The 23,120-nt window shown below is 39.3% G+C and overlaps 1 protein-coding gene across 3 annotated transcripts in view; it reads right to left on the bottom strand.

The window, feature by feature from the left end:
• Positions 1 to 22,499, bottom strand: part of Med23 (mediator complex subunit 23) — a 43,751-nt gene extending 21,252 nt beyond the window's left edge. The window contains exons 1-15 of one of the 3 annotated variants that reach the window (XM_041653845.1): positions 22,350 to 22,499; positions 22,020 to 22,051; positions 21,776 to 21,863; positions 19,504 to 19,628; positions 18,200 to 18,311; positions 17,143 to 17,241; positions 15,786 to 15,887; positions 14,265 to 14,334; positions 12,489 to 12,601; positions 10,031 to 10,126; positions 9,459 to 9,476; positions 4,204 to 4,404; positions 3,009 to 3,152; positions 2,443 to 2,588; positions 1,283 to 1,528 (exon numbers count right to left, since the gene is read on the bottom strand). In XM_041653845.1, the coding sequence (XP_041509779.1) occupies positions 1,283 to 1,528; positions 2,443 to 2,588; positions 3,009 to 3,152; positions 4,204 to 4,404; positions 9,459 to 9,476; positions 10,031 to 10,126; positions 12,489 to 12,601; positions 14,265 to 14,334; positions 15,786 to 15,887; positions 17,143 to 17,241; positions 18,200 to 18,311; positions 19,504 to 19,628; positions 21,776 to 21,863; positions 22,020 to 22,051; positions 22,350 to 22,397 (1,640 nt within the window). In that variant the 5' untranslated portion in view covers positions 22,398 to 22,499. The remainder of the gene's footprint in view (positions 1 to 1,282; positions 1,529 to 2,442; positions 2,589 to 3,008; positions 3,153 to 4,203; positions 4,405 to 9,458; positions 9,477 to 10,030; positions 10,127 to 12,488; positions 12,602 to 14,264; positions 14,335 to 15,785; positions 15,888 to 17,142; positions 17,242 to 18,199; positions 18,312 to 19,503; positions 19,629 to 21,775; positions 21,864 to 22,019; positions 22,052 to 22,349) is intronic. The other 2 variants (XM_041653844.1, XM_041653846.1) reach the window with 2 other exon arrangements.
• Positions 22,500 to 23,120: the final 621 nt, after the last annotated feature.

Below are 23,120 nucleotides of genomic sequence, written 5' to 3'. Positions count from 1 at the left end.
CTGCTCAGTGAAGAGCAGCCTCCCTGAACAAAACAGAAGAGCACGCTTGAGTGCTGCTAGCTGGTTTCTCCTCTCAAATAGGTAACTAGATGTTGTGAGGAATAAGAAAACCTTAATCGCAAAATGACTTAATAAATTATTGCTAAGATCCAAGTGCTTGGTTCAGACAGGGCTTTGCTCAAATTTGTCACATATGCAAGCAAAGTAACATATGGTCTAAAATGTTTATCATTTGAGAGAAAAAAGCATGGCTTTTGTAGAGCCCACATGCAGACATGTTTCTTTGGACTATATATAGTGTTGTCCTAGGTTTGCACCAACACTTAAAAATCGAGAGAACAGAAATTTCTGGATTCCTTAGTCCTTCTCAAAAAAAAAAAAAAAAGAAAGAAAGAAAGAAAGAAAAAAAAACATTTTGAAACATTAGGCAGTGTTCTAGTATCCATGCTAGCTAAACTGTCAGCTCTAACGAAACCCCACAGCTGTCTTGCTTGCCTCCACACACTCCTGCGTCTACATGCACTAAAACCTGCTGCTCACCATCCTGTGCCAGGCTTCACTACAGTCCCAGACTGGTGGCTCTGGGCACTTGAGTTCTAGTGCCAACAGAACTTTGTTTCTAGGAAACAAACACAGCTCTCAAAGTGTCCCTGTGTATAAGAACTCAGTAAGGTAAAAGCCTAACATTTTAAATTCCAGGACTCAGCAAGTCTGCTTTCAGAAAACTGTTATATAAAAAAAAAAAAAGTAAGAAAAACCGAAAGCAAATGTACCTACATACAGATGGTACAATGACTGTTATGAAAGCGATCTCCATCAACTTTTCCTTGATATGAAGATACTACCAAAACCTCAATGTCCACCAACATAGAGTGGCTGCTTATAGCCTCCTAAGAAATCTGGATGTAGTAATCCAAGTGTTTTGGGGAAGAATCACGTGAAAAGGTGTTTATTATAGGAAAAAAAAAAGATAAAAGCACATTTTTGAGAACAACACATATAATAAATTTACAAATGTATTTATTGAAAAAAAGATGGAAAAAAGTTTTCCATGCTCATCTATTAGGAGAAGGATGGGGTCATCTACTTCATGCTCCTCCGTATAGTCTATAATTTCTGTAGTTAACAGCATTCATTTTTGTGAAGAAATGATTTTTTAAATGCATTGGCCATTCACATATATGTATGCATATACACTTATAAGTATATATAAAAAAAGTTAATACCAACCAGATTTTTATCAATTCCCAGATATGGAACCAAATAAATAAAATGGACACACCTCATCTTGGCATGAACTGTCAGAGAGTCCAGTAGATTCATTGGTAAGGGGGTTATAGATGCAGAAGCCAAGCAGCTTGTTCCCGGGAGAGGTACTCTCATAATTCCATTTCCATAGATAGTTTCTACTAGTGCTCCCATGGGTAGTGTAAAACACTCGGAATTTGTGGAATATGCATTACACAACAGGGCAATCTTATAGTCATTCATCTGTAAACTTTTATTTCTCAGACTCTGCTGAAGGAACCTAAAATATCACATTTATTGAATAAAAAAACACAAATAACATCCATGAAGCTAACTTGCATGTTAAATTTCAATCATATATAGTTACTAATATTGCCTTTATTCTTACAGATACTACAGTTTCTGGTGTGATACAGAGTGATTTTGCATATTAAAGACTGGATAATATTGCAGATTAAACTTCATCCTAATTTAACAATTAATTTGTCCAGACATTGTGCATAATGAACTATATTAGGCTAAGTTTCAGAGAATAAAGAAATAACTCACAAATTAACGAAAAATATTTCTATTCTATTTTCTTATCTGCTGAAATATAACAAGTACCTTTATTTACTATTGGCATTTTATAAAATAGAAGCCAGATGGACCATGGATCTGAGCATGGTACAGGCTCCTATGCAGAGATCTGGCAGTTCTGGAAAGGAGAAAGTTCAGCCATCCCTAACATCCCTTGACTGAAGCTCAATTCTACCCAAGCAGGACATTTCCTCTGAGTCATCATGGCTTTGGAACACACATGAGGGAACACGGCAGCCACATCGGGCCACTCACCTTGCCCATCCCAGGGAGAAAGATGCCTAAATCAGATCATGCTCAAATCACGAGCCCTTGGGAAATCATGAAATATTTTCATGTTGATAAAAGAAACGTTAAGTTACTATTTTAAAGTGTAAAAACAAAAGTCAGTCTTGAAGATCAGAAAAATACCTAGTAACATAATCAGACTCAATCAGGTTGTTTTCTGATGCTGCCTTAGCCAATTTCCGCCTTCTGGGTGGTATGGGGCGATATCAACACCACAGGAATAGTAAAGTCAATGATGGTCTATAAGCCATTGTTAATGAACACTGCAATCAATCTGGTCTGCAAGCCACTACTAACGAAATAAAGCTCCAATAAGAAACAACTTACTCATGGTGAAGCTTCAGGGAATGTGGAATTGGGATCTGGAGCTTGGAATTGTCATTTTGAGCTTTTCTATTAAGATGAATCCAAATACACGTCATTGCAAAGGCATGCGTTGACTGGGGCTTGTTAATATCAGGAACTGGAATACACTGGAAAATAGTAATTAGTTTCCAGTTGAATAAGAACCAAATAGTCACATGTATACAAATCCTTCACAGAGTAACTCTTCAAAGTTCCTATCTTAGTTTGGCCCCAATAGCTCTTTGACTATTTATCATTACAATGAAACCTTACAAGTGTAACATTTTTGAAAAAATGATCGAGTTGGTATGTTTCTACTTATCAAAAAAAAAAAAAGATGCTTAGCCAAGCTTTCCCTATCACAGAACTATTGAACAAAAGTCATTTAATTTTGAAAAATTAAACAAATCCCCAAATTGTAACAAGTTGAGATAATATATAAAAAAATAAAATTTCACAAATGCTTACAGCGATCCAATCCTTATTCTGCTAAATGCACATAAACTGGTTAAGTTTAATAACTCTGGTGAGTAATCAGTAAAACTTACTTCCTTTTCTGGATACAGTAGATCAAAGAGCTTCATGACAGGAAGAAAATCAGCAAGTGCATTTTTCTGGATACTTCCAGAAATGAACTGGAGCAGAACCCACATCAGATGATCTCTGCCTTTGATCAGTCCTCGCCCTGCTAACTGTAAAAAACGTTAAAGTGCAAATGCAGACACAGCCACTGAAGATGCGGAGGTAGAGCCCTGTGGCTTGTTCTTAACAGAGCACCTTGATGCCACAATCTAGACCTAGTCTATGACCCCGACAGCACACACACTCTAAAGGCCCTGAGACCAGTGGAGTGCTTAGAAGGCAGGGCTAGTGGACGGAGGTTATGTCTGGGGAGCACACCGCTGAAGGGGCTATCTGGACGGACAAAATGCCTATAGGGAACTCTGGGATACTGTCCTGATTAATGACTGATACGGGATGTCCTAGCCTACAAGGGGCAGCACGCTGGGCAAATGGTCTTAATTTGTGTAAGAAAACAGGTTGAAAAACCATGGGAAGCAAACCTGTAATTGCATACATCCATGACCTTAGCAATAGTTTCTAGGTCCAGTTTCCTTCGTGGCAGACTATAAACTGTAAGATGAAATAAACCCTTTCCTTTCCAAGTGGGTTTTGGCCATGGTGTTTTATCATGGCAACAGGCACCTAACCTAACTAGGACACAAGGCACAACTACTATAATAAAGTTGCTCATACGTATATATATGTACACACACATAAACATACACACATATATATTTGTGCATGCATATACATTCCCCTCTATCGTAGGACTCCTTGGTGGTACTACACTCTTTTCATTTTGCGTCATGTCGTCCTGGCATTTTGACTATGTAGAATGAACGACAAATCAGTTTTTATAGTCAGAAAGAAATCATAAAAGTTCCAAAAGGAAACCAGGCAAGCCTTTTATCCCAGCACTATCAGAGGCAAGTGGATTTCTTTGAGTTTCAGGCCAATCTGGTCTACATAGTGAGTTCCAGACCAGTCAGGCAACATGTGAGACGAAAGAAAGAGAGAGAGAGAGAGAGAGAGAGAGAGAGAGAGAGAGATTGATTGATTGACTCAGGCCCCGACTGCTGTCCCCTCTGAAGTCAGTATCACTGGCAGCGCTGAAAGCAGTCTAAGCCATACCAATCAGCAGGTAAAGTGGCTCTGAGCCAAGTGCGTTGTGGTACATACCTTCTGATGGAGAGAAAGGACCATATGTGGAAAACTGGCAAACTGGAAAAGCACAAAGAAAATGAGCTGACTGGAGAGATGCTGCCACAGGAGCTGGCTTGTTCCCCCATCGTCAAACTTCTCCTCGGTCTCAGACCTCTCCATGGCATACACCACCAGGTCCACCAACTGGTCCTCCAGCACAGGGCAGCGCTGCTTGTGCTGTAGAGCAGAGATTAAATACAGTATTCCAAAAGCCTCCTGGTTAGTTTCCGAAGTCACCAGTTAATGGGCATTAATTGTAACAAGAGGGCCGAGAAGCATGGAATGGAGTTGAAGTTAAGGTTAGATCTAGTCAATTAAAGCTGCATCGTGTCATATTACCATACAGGATGAGTTTCATGAAAAGTATTTTTCATTTCTCCTGCTTCTAATTAATTTTGATTTTGAATGCAGAATGATTTCCATCTGACAAAAGGCAAACAAAGCAATTTACTACTTTGTAAAGATAACAGATTAAAGCGGACATGATAGGGAGACACTATCATTTTTGCAATCTAAATCGAAAAACGAATTTCCAGAGATTAACTATTTAGAAAAAACAAAGTAACAAGTAACTTTGTTAAAGTAACAAGTCCAAGCTTACAGTTCCATCACTAACAGGGGTAAATCAGCTACCAGAATGTCTGTTCGTCAATGTGTAGCAATAATCCTGATACTGAAATGAAAACCTCTTCCATAACCAAAAAGAAACTGATCTCTGAGCTAACCTCTGTTCTTCCCTTCTCTGAAGGCCAAACACAATGCAGCTTTAATTTTAAATTAGATCATTTTAATGTCTAAAACAAGAAAAAGAGCTGATTTAAACACTAACAATGAAAATGCAACTTCCCTTTCTAGAGGCAAAAAGATTTGTGTTTTAAAAGTGATTTAAAATGTACTTTTAACAGAAGAATTAAGCTATATTTTAAAAGCAAGTTCATTTTTTTTCTTTATAAATGTTGTATTATGTAGTAGCAGGCAGTTGGAAGCCTTTCTAATGAACACAATTACTAAAATATAGACAATTCTTCCTATACTTTAGATGTAATTATTGATGTCTTTTGCCATGAAAAAGGGATATTTCTTGAATTTATAGAAAAATGCAAAATGGGGACAAATCTGGAAAGAAACCAAACAATGCACTGCATCCCCTCCTTGCATGCTTTGCCAGCTCCACATTGTAAAGCTCCAATATGGCTGCACTTTCTCAATGCATGCAAATAAAACAAACATCTACCCAAAACGGTAAGCATCAATGGTTGGTTCATATTCTATTTCCCCCAAACACAAGGCCATGATCACAGGTCAACCACGTTACAGGTTACGAAGAGCAATAGTAACACCACCAGTTGAGACTCCGGGACTTCTCCTCCAGATGTAGTCATCAGTATGAAGCAGAGCAGAGTGCAACAGACAACACTACAGACTAGTTCTCAAGTCAGCATGCAACTACTGTGTACAGGGCTTGAAATTCACTAGTTCTGCCAACCACCAACAACCTAAGAATGGCTCCGACAACACGAATTTAGAGCGAGATCATCCAAAGTAAACAAGAGTCAGAAAAATTTGTGGAAAGAAGGAAAGCCAGGATTTCCAGTAGGAATTTTTCTTTCTTTTACTAGTGATGAGAATTTGCTCCTACTTTGGAGACTAGCCAATTTGTCAACTACTCCTCCATCCATGGTGGTCTTCCATCAGTCTACTTCAGGAAAAAAGAACAGACTAAATAAAATTGGTGTTTAGCACCTGAGCCACTTTGGAGTTTCCCTTTCTTGTATTAGATATTTGTTTTTTTAAAGACTGGATGTTTAGATATTTGTTTTTTTAAAGACTGGATGTTTACCTACAAATTTTCAGGCAAGTTTTGATGGCCACAAAGTTAAGGGTTTAAAGAATACCAAAAATATTAGCATTTTAACAAAATCAAAGCAACTGGGAAATTCACAGTTCAAGCTGATGTTCTTTCAGCACATGCCACATCTCTTGTTTTCACCCCAATTTCTCAGTTAAGAATCAATCAGAATCTCTCTGCCACCTCAGACCTTGGTATCTCATGGGAGTAGAATATGTACTGGATGGATTATTCTGGATAAAGTCAGGTACTTTTTTAAAACTAAACTTAAAGGTGGGATTAAGCACATTGTTTTATTTGCCAATTGACAGAATCAAAAGAAGAAAGGCCTGAGATATATAGAGTGACCTATACGTCTACTTTTAAGTAACCTTTGTGTCAGGAGGCAGGCTGGTAGAGCTGACAAGAGCGGGGCCGTGTGGATGCTGACAAGACAGCCTGTGGTATGCAATGTTCCAGGTCAGCCTAGGGTACCTACGCAAGATCCTATGTGAAAAAAACAAAGTATAAATAAATAGGTTTAGTTGTATGTTTTGTTTTGTTTTCTCATGTGTGTGTGTATGTTTTAAACTCAAGATTTTGCTATATAGCTCTGGCTGACCTGGTACTCACTATGAAGTACAGGCTGAACTCAAACTTGAGGAAATCTTCCTGCCTCAACCTCCTGAGCACTGGGATTACAGGTATGACACCACAATTATTTTGCTTTAGTTTTCAACTACTATAAAATAGTTACATTAAAACAAAAAGTCTTCATCATACTTCAGATTGTCTCATAAAGTGGACTAAGTGAACATTTTAAAGGTACTTTAATATTTTATTTGTTACTAGACTGGCATAAATGTTGAACTTTAAGTTTATAGTGTATCTATATGCATAGATATTTTAAACCTGCTTTTAACAATGAGAATATCTAATTTTGTATTTTAAAATTATTTCTCCACATAATAGTTCAAACTATACTAGACCTTAGTTTACCCCTCATCCGCAGTGTGCCCTGCTTCCTTCCCATCACTTGGATGGCTGGTAAACCAAGCTGCTTTCTGCATTCACTCAGACTTGCTACTGAGTGGTATGGGAAGCTTTTTACGGAACACCTCCCTTTTGCATTATACACTTCAGAAATTTTACTTACAAGGGTTCAAGTTAATGCTAAATAGTAATTTACATCAATTTTAAAGCTGTCTATTTAGGACAAGTCGGGAGGTGTAAGTCTCAAGCCTATTAATCCCCTACTTTTACCAAGGAAGCTGCCAATCAGAACCAGATCCCTATGTTAGTAAACAGCTCCCAGAGGCATTTCAGAGAGATGGTAGCCAGAGCCTACACACAGCATACAAATGCGTAAGAGGTGTAAATGATTCATGCTTTTAGTTGTAAGAAAAAAGATAGAAACTCTGACGTGAACATAGAACAAACATTTTTTCTTTTTTCCACATTCTACCTTGGTGTGGCTGTGGAACAAGGTTATTTATGACCTGTCTGAGATCAATTTTAGGATTAACCATGACCTAATTCCTACTGGAAAATGCAATATGGACAGGTCATAAAGTCTTCAAGCTTTAATTATTGCACTGTTAGAGAAAGGAAAGAAAGTACAGCAAAGGGTACATAGTTCTGTAATGATAAGAGATGCACTAAGATGATTTGATCCTTTTATTCATACGTTTTTATCCTCCATGGTCTCCTTTAATACTCTGCTCTTCATATGTAAAATAATATAGCAAGGCATGTTGGCATATTATCTTACATCAGTAGATCCACTCACTATAGAGTTGCCTATGGCAACCATTACCCATGAATTGTGAATTTTTGACAATGTTTACTCTACGGTGGGGCCAAAACTAATAATGTTCTGTCAGCATTTCCATTATAAACTTTATTTTTAATGGATCTATGTCTTAGTCATAAACTTTTTATAGGTTGAAACTTATTAAAATGATCAGATCACAAATACCCTTCTTGGAATTATTTTGTCAATTTCTATCTTGAGGATAGCTGCATCCTTCCCCCAAAGGAGGGGAGTAAGCCACAGATAGCTAAAGATATAGGGCGGATGTACTTGCAGCCCAAATGACATTTAGCCACCAAATTAAAAAAGAATGAGTCAAGTATGATTTAACTTTCATTGCAAAATTATTTTTAAGACAAAGTGTGAAGCATTCTTGCAAAGTCAGCTAATACTTACCTCTAGCTCAAGTGAAAGTGGATCAGTTAATGACTGTATTTAAAATGTCACGGTGACAGATTATAGGAGGTAACTGTCAGGTACTGCAATGGTCAAGGAGTTCCAGTTTCACATGTACAAAGGATCTTCCAAACAAGGAAGCTTGGTAAATTTTTTTAGAAGAAAAAAAAAACTGAAAATAATAAAGGAGGTACTACTACTGGCGTGAGTTTGGCATGCAGTTTCAACACTGAGCAAGTTTTATGGCCAAGCCGTATGTCCGTAAAAATAGGGCTTTATCAATGGAAGCACTGGTACAACCTTCACTATAGTATTGCAAACAGCAACGCTACTTAACAGAGCCTAGACAAGAGCGTCTTTTTAAAATCAAAAAGCTGGTCTATTTTAATATGCTGGGCTCAAAAATTGTTAACAAAAATAATTGGAACCACTATTTTGCTTAAAATCTCAAAGGTGCAAAGTCCTGGAACAGACTTGGGACTGCATAAAAGTTTGGCTTGTCAAATGTAGCCAGTGGTTTTCTCCTGCCACAGGTGAGCTTCAACTGAGGAGCCCACTCTACGAGAAGGACTGACAGAGAAGGGTGTTTGTCAAGAGGCGTGGGGTCACCTAAGAGTGCGGCATTTCTTAGTCAATCCCCATACTTCCAAAAACGCCTTCCCTGTTTAAAGCTCACCACTCCAACTTTTAAAAGCAACATATTTCTATGAAAATGTTTTTTTTTTCCTTTCTTTTTTAAAATTGTTTTGGTTTTTAGGCAAATCATCAGAGTATTTTTGTTGCTGCTATTTGTTTTTCTTAATAGTCTGGAAAGACAAGAGTCTACCACCAATCTTTCCAACTCTGAAAATCCCATCAGGCTAACTTTAGCCTGAAAATGAAAAGAGTAAAATGGAGTGGGGGAGAATGCCATCAAAAAGTGACAGGCTTTACTGAGTGCCAAGTGTTGTCTCTTTCTTAAAAAACAAGAAACCAAAAAATATATATCAAAAAAGAAAACACCAAAAATAAAAACAAAAACCATCCACCAAAAAGAACTCTCACATCCCAAGAAGGTTTTTCAGTGGCCTTGGTCTCAGCATGGTCCCGCCAATTTCAAGCCCCGACCATACACGTATTGTCTAAATGAATCAGTGGCTACAAAGCGGCCAGCGTATCGTTAGTCACAATACAACAGTAAGGTTGTGAACATACCTGAGCAATGTTCAAGGTCTAGAGCATTGGAGGATGGGCAGGACAAGACAGGACAGAACAAAAATAAAGGAGGAAAAAAAGAAAAGACAAAACAGTGACTATGAGGCCAGCCTCAAGAAACCCAAAGTCAGCACAAACCCGCCCACATGTCAAACCACTGAAACCAAACAAACACACACCAAAAAAAAAAAGAAAAAAAGAAAGAAAAAGAAAAAATCAGCAAGGCGGCCACTCTGAAGAAATCAAGGGTTATAAAAAGACACCCAAACAACAACAAGGTCAAAAAATATGGTTAAGTCATGTGTAGGTTTCTCTGGCAAAAGGTAACTTGAAACTGGCCTTATAGAAAAAAAGCAATGCAAAACAAACCAACTTTAAAAATACCTCCCTTTAAATTTAAACATTCTTAATGCAATATATAAATGATAGAAGACAACATTGTTGAATAAGTTTAATACTGAAAAGGTCATCGAAGAGTTCTTAACTGTTTTGTTTGGTTAACTATGGCAAAGAAAATAGAGAAGAACAGTGAAAATCTACAGATTTGATTGGCTTCCAGCATAGTACAGTACCTGCTTATTTAAACCTAGCATATTGCAGACCATATCCCTGGAATAGGGCTGCTCCAATACATATCTCAACAAAGCAGTCTGTGGTTCAAACAGATCCTTTAAAGGAAATAAAAAAGAAATTACTGCTTCAAGATTAACAAATGTGAATGCAAATTATTTGGAATTAAGAGTAAAATCTCCCAAGGAACTTGTTACCTTCCCAGTACGCGAAATCTAGTAGGGAAAAAAATTATATTTAGTGTTTACAGGTGATGTGTCTCCACCTTTCATTTGAAAACCAGGGTGAAAATCTTTTGTGAGGTCCTTTAAGGGTTAAAAGTCAAGATAACACTAGATAGAATCATCAGAACTTCTTATTTTCTGAAAACAAAACATTTACAGTTTCCCATTTCAAGAGTCTATTCTTAAAATAAAACATCAATTTCATGTGTCAGTTTAGACTTTGTCCTTGGTGACAGATAGTCCTTAGACACAATGAAGGATTGCTAAGATTTCTGCTTCCCTTCTGTGCAAAACTGACAATTTTCCAGCAGTTTCTACATATCTAAGCATACAATTTCTTATAACTAAATCCAGTTTATACAACTACTACTATGACAGTACATCCCAAACCAGAACCATTTTCTGAGTTTACAGCTATTTCCTAAATGATCATGTGGCAGCATCCCTCAATATAAGCTAGCATCTTGCATCCCTCAACATAAGCTGCCGGGCCCTGCTTCTCCAGTAAGACTGTAGAACAACCTTAGCACTTAAACACACACAGTTTTAGGAAAGGAGTGGGTTTACGCCTGTGCCACTTCAGAGAACCTGAACTTAACATACACTAGTTCTGAAATAATCAGTACTTGTAAACACATACAGAGTCAGTTTTCTAGCACATGCATCTTCATTTCTGTCTGTGCTGGCAGAGCCCTCACTCTCAAAAGTCTCTGCAAAATCTACTTCTAACAGTTTGTATAACAGTTGCTCGACTGTATTCTTTTATAGATCTCAGATGGAATTCTGAAATGAATGGGGGCAATTTATGAACGAATTTTTAAGACATGCTTTAAAAATGTACTAGTGGAATTGTGACGAAAACTGAAGAACCGTTATTGCCTTAATACAACCTTTTTCCTTCTAAATGGATCCCGCCCCTCAGTTCACTCCAGCTCCACACTGACTTGCTGCTCCTTTCTTCACTAAATGCTGTATCTGCGGAAGTGATAAGAGACATCCACATCCTTTCAAGCAGTCATTTTAAAGGATTCTTTGTGAGGCTGGAGATGGCTTGGCTGGTAAGAGGGGTGGCTATTCTTCCAGGACCGGGATTCGACACCTAGAACCTAAAGTGCAGCTCACAACCACCTACAACTCCAGCTCTGATGCCCTCTTATGATCTCCACAGCAATCCATTCATGTGGCACGTGGACATCATGCAATGCATAACACTCATATACATAAAACAAAAATACGATAAAAACCTCAAACACACACACACACAGGATTCCCTGTGCCATTTTAAAACAGAATAACCAGTAAGTTTTACCAAGAAATTTTTATAATAAGGGCTGGTTTGTAGACACAGGTCATTTTTTGCTTGCTTGGTTTTGTTTTGTTTTGCTGAGAGAGGGTGTCACTCTGGTTTAGAACTTATGATGAAGACCTAGATGGACAGAACTCACAGTTTCCTCTTGCCTCAGCCTTATAGTTCTGGGCTTACAGACATGAGCAATGACAACTGGTTTTGTGGACACAGTTCTAAGGACAACTAGAATTCAGAGCCAGCGTAATCTGCAAGACTGCTTATTAATGCAGTAAGGGGGACTGCTCTTCCTTAACAGAAAATCCCCCAGTGATGACAACAACGCAGCTTCTTTACATCAGTAATAAACTTAGAAACATGACTTCAGACAGCCGCATTTGTCATAAACATCAGCGCAAGGAAAAGATTCTTCTGCTTAGAAATCTAACCAAAGAGAATGGATGCAGTGCTCAAATGCTCTCTTCAAGCTAAGCATTAGTGCCTAAAGACCAATAGTGATGTGTGCAGGTCCTGAGTTCAAGTCATGACTCTTTCATTTTTTTAAATATAGAGTCTTAGACAAGAACTGTACTTATGAAGAGTTTATCTAAGCACCACTAAGGCAAATCCAAAACCACAGAGTATATCTAGGTAAGAGAATGACATAAAACCCAAAGTCAGACGTGGCAGAACACAGCTGCCATCTCAGCATGAGCTAGAGGCCACACTACTGTACAGAGCTCCAGGCCAGCCAGGCTACATAGCAAGACCCTAGGAAAAGAAATGGAAACCAAAGACAAAACCAAAACATACACCATAAAATAGAATAAGCCATAAGCTATCTTTCATTAAAATAGTTACTTTTCTAGACTATTAAGAGGCATCTGGCTTTGGACACATGACAATGTGGGATGGTGACTCTTAGGCAGCCAACACTGGATTAATACATACCTTATCATATGGCAAAAGGCCTTTCAGAGGAAAGCGAAGAGTTGCGGGGTCCAGTTTCCAAGAATTACAGATGGCTCCCGAGTTGTTCACAACTGGCAGAAGACTGCAACGGCCTGTACACATTACAAAAATCTTTCTATGTAAACCTGACCTCTTCAGTATTTAATCAACATGCATGCTCACGAGGACTGGCTTTAATGCCTTTCGGTGCCGTCAGGGCACTAAAGAATGACAATTTTTATTACCTGAATTTCTTTCTGATGACTGGACAATCAATTTGTACAAGGTTTCCAAATTCAAAACTGTTCCATTTTGTTTAAGTGTCTAAGACAGAGGTCAGCAAAGAACAGTCCACAAGCCAAATCTAGCTGGCTATCTGCTTTTGCCAAGTTGTAATGGCGCACAGCTGCCTCTGCAGTCTGGCAGCAAAGCTGCTACAGACGGCACAACACAAGTTTCCAATGTTCACGACATGGACCCGCACAGATACATGGATGCACAGCACAGATCTCTTCTCTAGGGTTAACGCTTTCTTCTTTTCTTTTGCAGGGTATCCGCAGAAGACTCTGATATAGTGTATGCTGACTGCCTACACAAGAGTGTCACTTAGTTATCCCACAGACAATCCAAGCTCAACCTAGCTGAAATGAACTCAGCATCGTATTTCTTAGGACCTAGTTCACTTCTGTAAGTCAGCTAATGATATTAATATCTAATCAGTTATAAAAACTAGAGCTCAGGATTTTCTGTCTAGAATTTATGCAGTTTATCTTCATATTCCCAGTGCCTAAAATTGTACTGACTTGTGAGAAATGCTCAATATCTGATCATTTTAAAAAAAGGAGGTCCGTATTCCTAGAGGGCTAAATGGCTATCATCATAACTTTTAGAAATAATTTGGAAATATATTTCAGCATTGAAAGATTATCAAATGAGAGAATCAAACCAAATATAAGAAAGTAGATAGCTAAAATATCCAGTGAAGAGCTAAGGTGTGAATCACAATGGACTGGAAGAGTCTGGTATTCCCAATACAATGGCCACAGCAGAACAAGCTTGCTGACACTCCCAGTTGTCTAGAGTTTAAGAAGCATTTCCAGGGGCAAGAGATGGAGCTCAGCTGGGGACTGCTCAGCAGGCATGAAGCCCTGGGTCCCATCCCCAGACCACGTAAACTGAGTGTGGCAGCACAGCTTTGTAATCCTAGCACTGAGAGGTGGACACAGGAGAATCAGATGCTCAAGGTTACACAGTCTGAGGCCAGTTTGGGTTACACAGACCTTGTTTTAAAAACCCAAAAATAAAATACAATGAAAGTTATGCAAGCTAACTAAAATATACCAAATAAAAAGTGTTCCTAGTTAGAGGTAAGACTTGTAGAATGGTCTTATGTGAAAGTCACACCCATCTATGATTTCTGTCGTTACCGTATTCAAAGCACCTGAAAATCATCATTACTGGTTTCCTCGACATTACAAAGTGGCGAGCCACTCATAAGAGGCCACCTTTCAGCTTTGTCCATCAGACTCACAGTCAAAAAAGATCAGGTATTGTGTAATATACTAAGCATACTTTTTTTTTTTTTTTTTTTTTTTTTTTTAATTTTCGAGACAGGGTTTCTCCATAGCTTTTGGTTCCTGTCCTGGAACTAGTTCTTGTAGACCAGGCTGGCCTCAAACTCACAGAGATCTGCCTGCCTCTGCCTCCTGAGTGCTGGGATTAAAGGCGTGCACCAACACCACCCGGCCCTAAGCATACTTTAAATTGCAATCTTACCACAAATGGAGTTTATCCTTGCTGTAGGCCTGAAGGTGTCCACAAAGTCTGATACTAAGTTTCCTAGTAACTAAAAGAAAACAAATAAATATAAAAATAAGACCAAGATTACCCAGCATAGAGTGATCATCCATTGGAATTTAAAAATTAAATAAAAATTGTACATTAAAAATTAGTACAAGCCTAGCACAGAATAATTACTCAAAGACTAGTGTGTTCTTCCAGATACTTGTCACTCCAAGTGTCCCTAAGTCATGAAGCTGTGTATATTATTAAGCACGTAACATAAGAACTGTTTTAATGAGTTAATAGAGATATAAAACAAATATATTATGCTAAAAATACACTTATTGGGCCAGTGATATGGCTCAACAAGTCACAATGCTTGACACCAAGGCTAATGGCATCAGTATAATCCCCAACACACACACAAACAGAAAGAAAACTGACTTGTGCAGGTTAGCCTCTGGCCTCTAACCATATGCATGGCGTACACGGTCCATACACACAAAGTATTAAGTGTAAAAATATATACTCTCCAAGGATAACATAACCATTTGAAAATGTGCATATGGCACTATTCTTCCCCTGGAACCCCTCCCACTCTAAGGAGTCAGGCTTACTTTCCCTATGTGCACCTCCTACACAAATTATTATCTTTTAAAGCGGGCTGTGGGGTGAAACGGTTCAGCAGGTGAAATTAATTGCTGTGTAAACCTGATAACCTATGCTTGAATACTGGATCCCACGACAAAGGAGAAAATCAACTCCCAAAGCTCTCCTGACTCCACATTCATGGTACGGCATATGCACAGACATACATATTTTACTGGCTAATCTTATGTCAACTTAACACAGGCTGGAGTCATGTGAGAGAAGGGAACCCCAACTGAGACAATGCTCCCATAAGATTAGGTTAGTGGCCTACACCCATGTACACACACACATAGTCAATTTTAAAATTTAATATTGACAGTAATCCCTTAAAATATGTATAAAAATGAAGGGTAATTTACAACAGACTGTATTGTTGGTAGTAATACGTTAAGAATGCTTTAAATATTCATAGCTATTATAGAGGAACAGAAGAAAAATCTTAGAGTACAGGGGTGGGGTCATTCCTGGGCCAACAGTCCTGAGTTCTATGAGAAAACAGGCTGAGTAAGCCATGGGCAAGCAAGCCAATAAGCAGCACCCCTCCGTGACTTTTGCATCAGCTCTTGCTCCAGGTTCCTGCCCTGTTTTGAGTCCCTGTCCTGGCTTCCTTTAGTGATGAAGAGCAAAAAAGAAGTATAAGCCAAACAAATCCTTTCTTCCCAAGTTGCTTTGGTCACAGTGTTTTATCACAGCAACAGTAACCTTAACTAAGACAAACACACACACACACACACACACACACACACACACGCAGAGTGTGTAACACACATACACGAGTACATATATGCATACAAGCAATACAATTAATATAGATTTGATAAAACTTTGATAAGAATTTAAAATTTTAGACAATGCAAAATTTACCCAATGTGGAAGTTTTCCCTCAGGATACAGTTTCCTGATCTCTGTGACTGCAAAATAGGCTGGCAACAGGCAGGCATTTCGTTCCAAGATATAAGCTATAACCTAAAAGAAATAAAAAGGTAACATTATTCTTGACTAGTCTCACACACTAAGACCTTTAAATACAACAACAGAAAGGATTTAGAAAGGAGTAAGTAAGGCTGGGAGATAACTCAGTTGGTAAAGTGCTCGCATCTGCACACACCTGCAAAATGCCGACACAAGGACACACTTGTGGTAAGTAAACTCAAGAGGTCTGTCACACACCATGGCTCCAGTTAGTCAGGATATATTACATACGTGAAATAGTTATGTGGATCTTAAATGTTTTATCAAGAAAAGAGAACATAAGGGAAGCATACACTTGGGAAGTAGGGACAGGAGAATCAAGAGTTCAAGCCTATCCTCACCTCAGCTGAAAATTAGTTACCTAATACCCCACCTCAAACAATAAGACAAAAGACTGTGAGGTAAACTATGCCAAACTGTTTGACTTAATCATTCCGTAGGTATATGTGTATTCACACGTAAATGTACACACACACACTCAAAAAGCAGAATTATTATTTTAAAATTTAATATTAACAGAGGATTCCATTAAAACATGTATAAAAATGAAGGGTAATTTACAATAGACTGTATTGTTGGTAGTAATACCTTAAAATGCTTTAAATATTCATAGATATTAAGACAGTAACAGAAGAAAAATGTTACAGTATTATTAGCAGTTCCAAAAAATAAAAGTGGCCACTGTCTATATTATAACGGTTTAAAATACTTTAGTATCTATACTCCTATCACAACTAGCTAACAAAAATTAAAATTTTTAAATTTCCTTTTGAAAGACAGTAGTCATGAAACAATAGCTGAAATTGAAATGAATGAAATAATTTAAAAAAAAAATGACTTGGGCTAAGATGCAGCTCAGTGTGGCAGAGCACTTGATCAAAAACAGAATTGATTTTATTATCGCAGAGGGAACAGAATGCTCTACAACTACTGCACGTTACTTGTGTGAGTTACATGCACACGTGCAGTTGTGCAGAGACCAGAGATGAGTATAGGTGTCTTCTTGCTGTTTTCTGATAGGGTGGCTGACCAGCAAGCTCTTGGGATCTGCATACCTCTGTCCCACAACAATAGGGCTGTAGGCATGGGGGACAGGGCACATGCCTGACTTTTTTACACAAGTCCTAGGTATCTAAACTCTATTTCTCTTGTTTAACATCAAGTGCTCCTTCCCACTGAGCACTCATGTAAAAAACCTAGACATGGGAGGCTCCCCCATGCATTTCAGGCATGTGTGAACTTAAGTTACCTCTCGTGCTGCCAGGAGCTGCTGGACAACAGCAGAGCTTACTGTATTCGGGATTGTCAAGATTTTTTCCAAGATCACTTTCAGGAGATCTCGAACACCCTAATAAGAAAAAAGACGACATGGGTTAAAACAAAAAGTATGTATAAAGTCTTCTATGTGAGGCGAAACAGCCAAGTTTCAGTAGTGTACTCTGCTTCAAGGTCACACTTTAAAATTTTCAAATCAGAGGTAACACACTTCTAACACTACCCTGAGAAAAAAATAATGTTCCACAATAGGAGAAAATTCTGAATAACATCTTGTAATGAAAATCCCTTAAAAAAACAAATGGAACTTTCTATACTCTGCCAATATTTTCTGGCCCTCAAAACAGTCGAAGGGTTTCTACTGTTCCAAAGGTTAAAAAGCCCAACTTCGCTGTGGTCAGAGATGCATGTGAAAACCCTCTGGACACAGGGTAACAATACTCAGTTTGAGTAAAGAGAAAAATCATCTGAGACGTCTTCTGTGATTAATTTTAGAGTTGGCTATGATTTAACAGTAACTATCCCCCTGGTCATTATTTCTGTTCCTTAACAAAGGACAGCAACCAACAGGATTGAGTGAAGCTGAATGGCGGCTGCAGCTGTGGAGCTCCTGCACTGTACGGGGAACTTCAGCGAGAGATTGTACTGTTGCTTTTGTTCAGGAGCAGAATCCTGAAGACAGGTAAGGAAGGACATGATTCTAGAGAGATCAAGGCAGAGCGCTTGGTCCACAGACCCCTGCTCCACATTCTTCATTTCACGAAGCAATGAAGACTGGTATCCAACATGGATTATGCCTTGTGACATCCCATTTCACTGTAACAACATATCAGTCCTGTGTATGTTTTCAAATGTTGGGAGAAAAAAACTGTAAACTGAGTCATTTTAAATCCTTTCAGCAGAGATGCAAAAAAAGTCAAGTTATTAATACTCTCTACTTTGTTTCTCTCACGTGAAATAAGATATACATCCTGTAAGAAATAATCATGTCTTAAAGCAATCACTTTTTACAATGAGGAAATAAATGATACCTTGTAATCCACTCCTCCAATGATTTTCCGAACCAGCTTAAACGTTAAGGCCCAGAGCTGTGTTCTTTCCCATTCAAGATTGTCAGAGTTTATCAAAGATTCACAAACCATCCTAGGGGATAAAAAGAAGCATTCCAGGTATGAGAGAGAACCCTAAAAATTTTCTAACAGCTATGGTCTGTGGATGCTGGGTACTGTAAGCGCCAGGCCAAGCATGCTTTCTAAAACTACACTGTTAAAGTGTTCCAGGGATATGTAACACTTCCTGTCTTCTACTTGGAAGACAACTCAAACTTTAAGTAGAACTAAATGATATTCACTATGCTATATTTTCATTGGGAAAAAAATCTATCAAAAGGTTTTGGTTAAATATTTATCAATTACCAGGAGGTGACAAATTGTATTTTTTTCAAGGTGACTACATTACATATTCATTTGTATGTGTTTCTGTGAAATATGACACTGATCATACCCCTCGGAGAGCTAGAGGGATGGTCTGTGCTGCCTGGGCAGGTTTAGCGCTATGGCAAGAATACAAGGCTACATCTTAACTATATTCTTTTTGCATACTTTTGGTAGCCCCAATACATGTTTCAGGAGATAAATGAGTATAGTGGCATTTCATTTGTATTTTAATAAATAAAGCTTGCCTGAGGACCCAAAAAGTAAAACAGCTACACTGGCCAGACGTATAGACCAGGCAGCAATGACACACACCTTTAATCCCAGTAGCCACACTAGCTTGCCAGAGAAACCAGGCGGTAGTGCAAGTGGAAAGGATTATAAGACGGGAGGAGAGCTCTCAGGCTCAGTCTCATTCTGAGATTCTAAAGGCAGGATTGCCATTTCAGACTGAGGTGAAGGTAAGAGCCAGTGGCTGGTGGCTTTGCTTTTCTGACCTTCAGGTTGAACCCCAATATCTGTCTCTGAGTTTTTATTAGTCATGCTTCAAATGAGCATGAAAAGCTTCTTTCTAAAGGCTTTCAGTCCTCGCTACACCGGACTGTAATGATGAAGCATTATGAAAATTAAACAAAAATGGCTGTTGAGATGATTCAGCAACCCAGAGCTCAACCTCTTCTGGCCCCCTCATGCAAACACCTATATACACGGCAACTACTAACACAGATGCATATACATCAAAAACAAAATAAATTTAAGACCAAAAATACCTACCTCTTAAGCTAACTTACTTAGGAGCTTCATGCCCCTTTCCGTACCCTTATCTCTGTACAACAACCTCAAATCAATTCTGCTTCTTTACAACAAAAGGTCTTTGCATTGCTCATCCTCACCAACCATACCTGGGTGGAAGGAGACCGGTCTCAACTGCCATTGCTAAGCAGTCATAGAGGAAAGAGATTCTTTTCGGGCTGTGCTGGCCATGAATGAACTTAACAATCCACTGGATGCACTGTTCATGAGAATCCTAAAAATTAGAAAATGCTTTTATTTTAGGCCTGAAGCTACATTTTCTAACTAACACAAATGGCTAATATCATACCTAGGAATATATCAGTACTGCAGATCAAATATTTCACTATGAACATCAGTAAATTAAAATAATTCCTAAAAGAGCAAGATTCAAGTCAGATTCAACTATGGGCATGGGAGTATAAGCTTGTAAACCTAGTACTTGAGGGGATGAGGCATATTGCGGCCATCCTGGGCTACATAGAGTGTTCAAAGTCAGTCTGAGCAGTATCTAGCAAGATTTTGTACCCAAATAATAAATAAATAAAATTTAATATTTGTTGTATTAATTTTTAAATCTTTCAATTACATAAATCTATGTTAAATCTAACTCGTACCATGAGACCTCCAAAAGTAGTTAAGATTATATTAACAAATTCACGGCCAATAGAAAACTTACTTAAGCTACTGTGAGCAGTATCTTTCAGGGGGATATAAATATTCCTTTATTTAGGAAAAACGTAATATGGGTGGGGCTTCAGCCTCATCAAAATGGAAATGAATCCAATCCCCACGAATGCCATGATTCCAATCAGGAACTGAACACCTAGGTGTGTTATACATCTCCCCCCCCCATAACTAAGAAGAAAAAAAAACCAACCTATCTTTTGATTTAGCAATATTACGTCCGGTAGCTAATTCTAAGTCTGATCAACAATATTATTCACTATAGCACTGTTTAAAGTAGACAAGTTAAGAGAAGCATCTAGCTAAGCCTGGTGGTCCAGGTCCATGACCCCAGGAAGCAGAGGAAGGGGACTGTTGAAAGTTCAAGATTAGCCTGGGCTACATAGCAAAACTCTATCTAAAAAAAAATAAATAAACACTTGAAAGTATGTGGTTAGTTAATAAAGGTGAAGAGCCATATTACAATATATCCCACTGCTACAAGACATAAGAAAGGAAAAGAAACTCTTAAAATTGCCTGACGCTACTTACAGAACTTACTATTAAGGGGGAGAAAAGTAAGGAGCTAAGTGCTGATCACTACAAATGGTGCACGGTGATTCTATAGAGATAACATAGAATTCTGAGGCTGGGGGTGCAGTTCAGAAATGAGGGGATGCCTAGAATGGGGGTACAGCTTGGTGATGAGTGTGTGTCTAGCACGTGTGAAGAAGTGATGGCGGACGACTTTGCAACCCCAGAACTCAGGAGACAAAAGCAGGATGATGCAGAGAGACGCTGTCACACAGATGAACAGTTCAGGGACACCAATTGGGATTCTGGCTCCAGCCAGAAGGGCGGGTGGCTAAACTAGGAAAGGAAGAAGACTAGCCTTCGGTGCCGCTCTGATGCCTTACCTATTTCTGATTTACATCAAAGTCTTACCTTTTGAAAAAAAAATTAAACTATGCTGTTTTTAGGACCCACACTTAAACGGCAAATATATCACTGGCTCACAGGCAGAGAGCTCAGTAGCTCATTTCCCTACCCTTAGTGAACCGTGAGGAGATAATGTACTATTCTAACACGGACTCTATTACCGTGTCTTTATGAGGATATACTCATAAATACTGGGTAAGTTTTTGAATAGTGACATTTTTCATTTACAAGAAATGTTTAACATTATCTGTTTTCACATGGAAACCAAAGATATCAAGATAGGATGAAATGATCTTATATAATCTAACATGGGAGAAATTTTTAAAAAACATCTCCCGCTGCGATTTTTTTTTTTTTTTTTTTTTTTTTTTGGTTTTTCGAGACAGGGTTTCTCTGTGGTTTTGGAGCCTGTCCTGGAACTAGCTCTGTAGACCACAGATCTCACAGAGATCCGCCTGCCTCTGCCTCCCAAGTGCTGGGATTAAAGGCGTGCACTACCACCGCCCGGCAAAAATGTGTAGTCCAGGCTGGCCTCGAACTCCAGATCCACCTGCCTCTGCCTCCTTCACCGGCCTGTGCCACCACAGCCAGCTCCCGCTGCGATCTTATTACACTGAACTTTCAATGCAGGTTCTCCAGTAAAGATATGAATGTAAAATGAAGGCAATTTTATTTTTCCCTTTCCTAAACCACCTCAGGAAAAAGATCAATGCAGACGTAAAAAGCAAAAAAGGAACCAAAAGCCAGCAACCGGGTGTTACAAAAGAAATGTCTCACCTGAGAAAGCCCATTCCAAAACTGTCGGAAGGCTGCCAAACAGCTAATTAGTTTTGTTTTTTCATCCTCGGGGGTATCCATAAACATGCTGAAAAGCAAAAAAAAATCACATTACTTGCTACTGGTTTTAAAAGGGTAAACAGACAGCAAGGCAGTTCTTGTAACTCCCCCAAACAACGTAAGTAAAATCTTAGAAAGATAAATCTCCAAAACCCCTTCAAAACCCTGCCTGCCACATACTCACCCCGGGAAAGCCTCTTCTATAATTTCTGTTTTCTGCAAACAAACACAAGAAAAAGTAGTAAAGGATCGGAATAGTAAAAGAGGGAGTGGGAGGTGTCCCCTGGAGAAATATTCTAGGGCAACATAGGACAAATCACTTTTATGGGGAACGCGCGGGAACTAAGGAGGCTTTCTTTGAATCTGACAGCCGCCCGGCGACCGCCAACCCCAGGAGAGATTCCAATGTCAAAACAAAGGGGGCGGGAAAGGAGCCTGGCCAGGCCCAGAACAGGGACCCGCAGACCCTGCCCCTTCCCACGCTCACCCTGGGGTTACGGACAGCTGCACTCACCACCACCTCCTCGAAAATGCTCTGCAGCTGCGTCTCCATCGGTACCATCGAGCCCCGGGCTCCCGGGGTGCCCGGCGAGGCTCGGGTAAGCCCCTAGCTCCTGGAAGAATGGAGCCGAGGGGTGGAACCACAGGCAGGAAGCCCGGCTCTCTCCGACGCTTCCTTCAGAGGTCCGCAACTAAACAGAGCCCGCCCGGAAGCTCGGAAAAGCCCGGTGCGTTCTCGTTACAACCCCCCCCCCCCCACCGGATATTTGTAGCTCTGCTCGATGGTTCCGCGCGCTGAGGTGGACTTGGACTACAGGGCGCCACCTCCTGGCTGGAGCTGGAGCTGCGTCCCGTTTGGAGTTCACTTGCAGCCAAACCAAGTGGTCTCTGTGGAGGACTGATCTTCAGAAGCAGTTGATACCACTTTATTCTTTTTTTTTTTTTTCGAGACAGGGTTTCTCTGTAGCTTTGGAGCCTGACTTGGCTCTTGTAGACCAGGTTGACCTCGAACTCACAGAGATCCATCTGCCTCTGCCTCCCGAGTGCTGAGATTAAAGGCGTGCACCACCACCGCCCGGCAATACCACTTTATTCTTGCCCACATGGACCGATCATATCTTCTCTATGATAGCCACAGCTGCTAGCACATGGGCATGCCACCATCTTTCAATGAATGTTGAAAAAACAAAGGAACAAATACATTATTCTTTTGCAAGAGAGTGGTGGTGTTAAGTATATGATTTAAACACAGCATTTTGCATCCCCTGGAACTTTTCTCACATCC

This window comes from Microtus oregoni, unplaced genomic scaffold, assembly GCF_018167655.1.
Source record: "Microtus oregoni isolate MIOR12 unplaced genomic scaffold, Mior012 000006F_ref0000085, whole genome shotgun sequence".
Taxonomy (NCBI): Eukaryota; Metazoa; Chordata; class Mammalia; order Rodentia; family Cricetidae; genus Microtus; species Microtus oregoni.
Note: the sequence above shows the minus strand (reverse complement) of the source record. Positions and strands in the feature narration are given on the sequence as shown.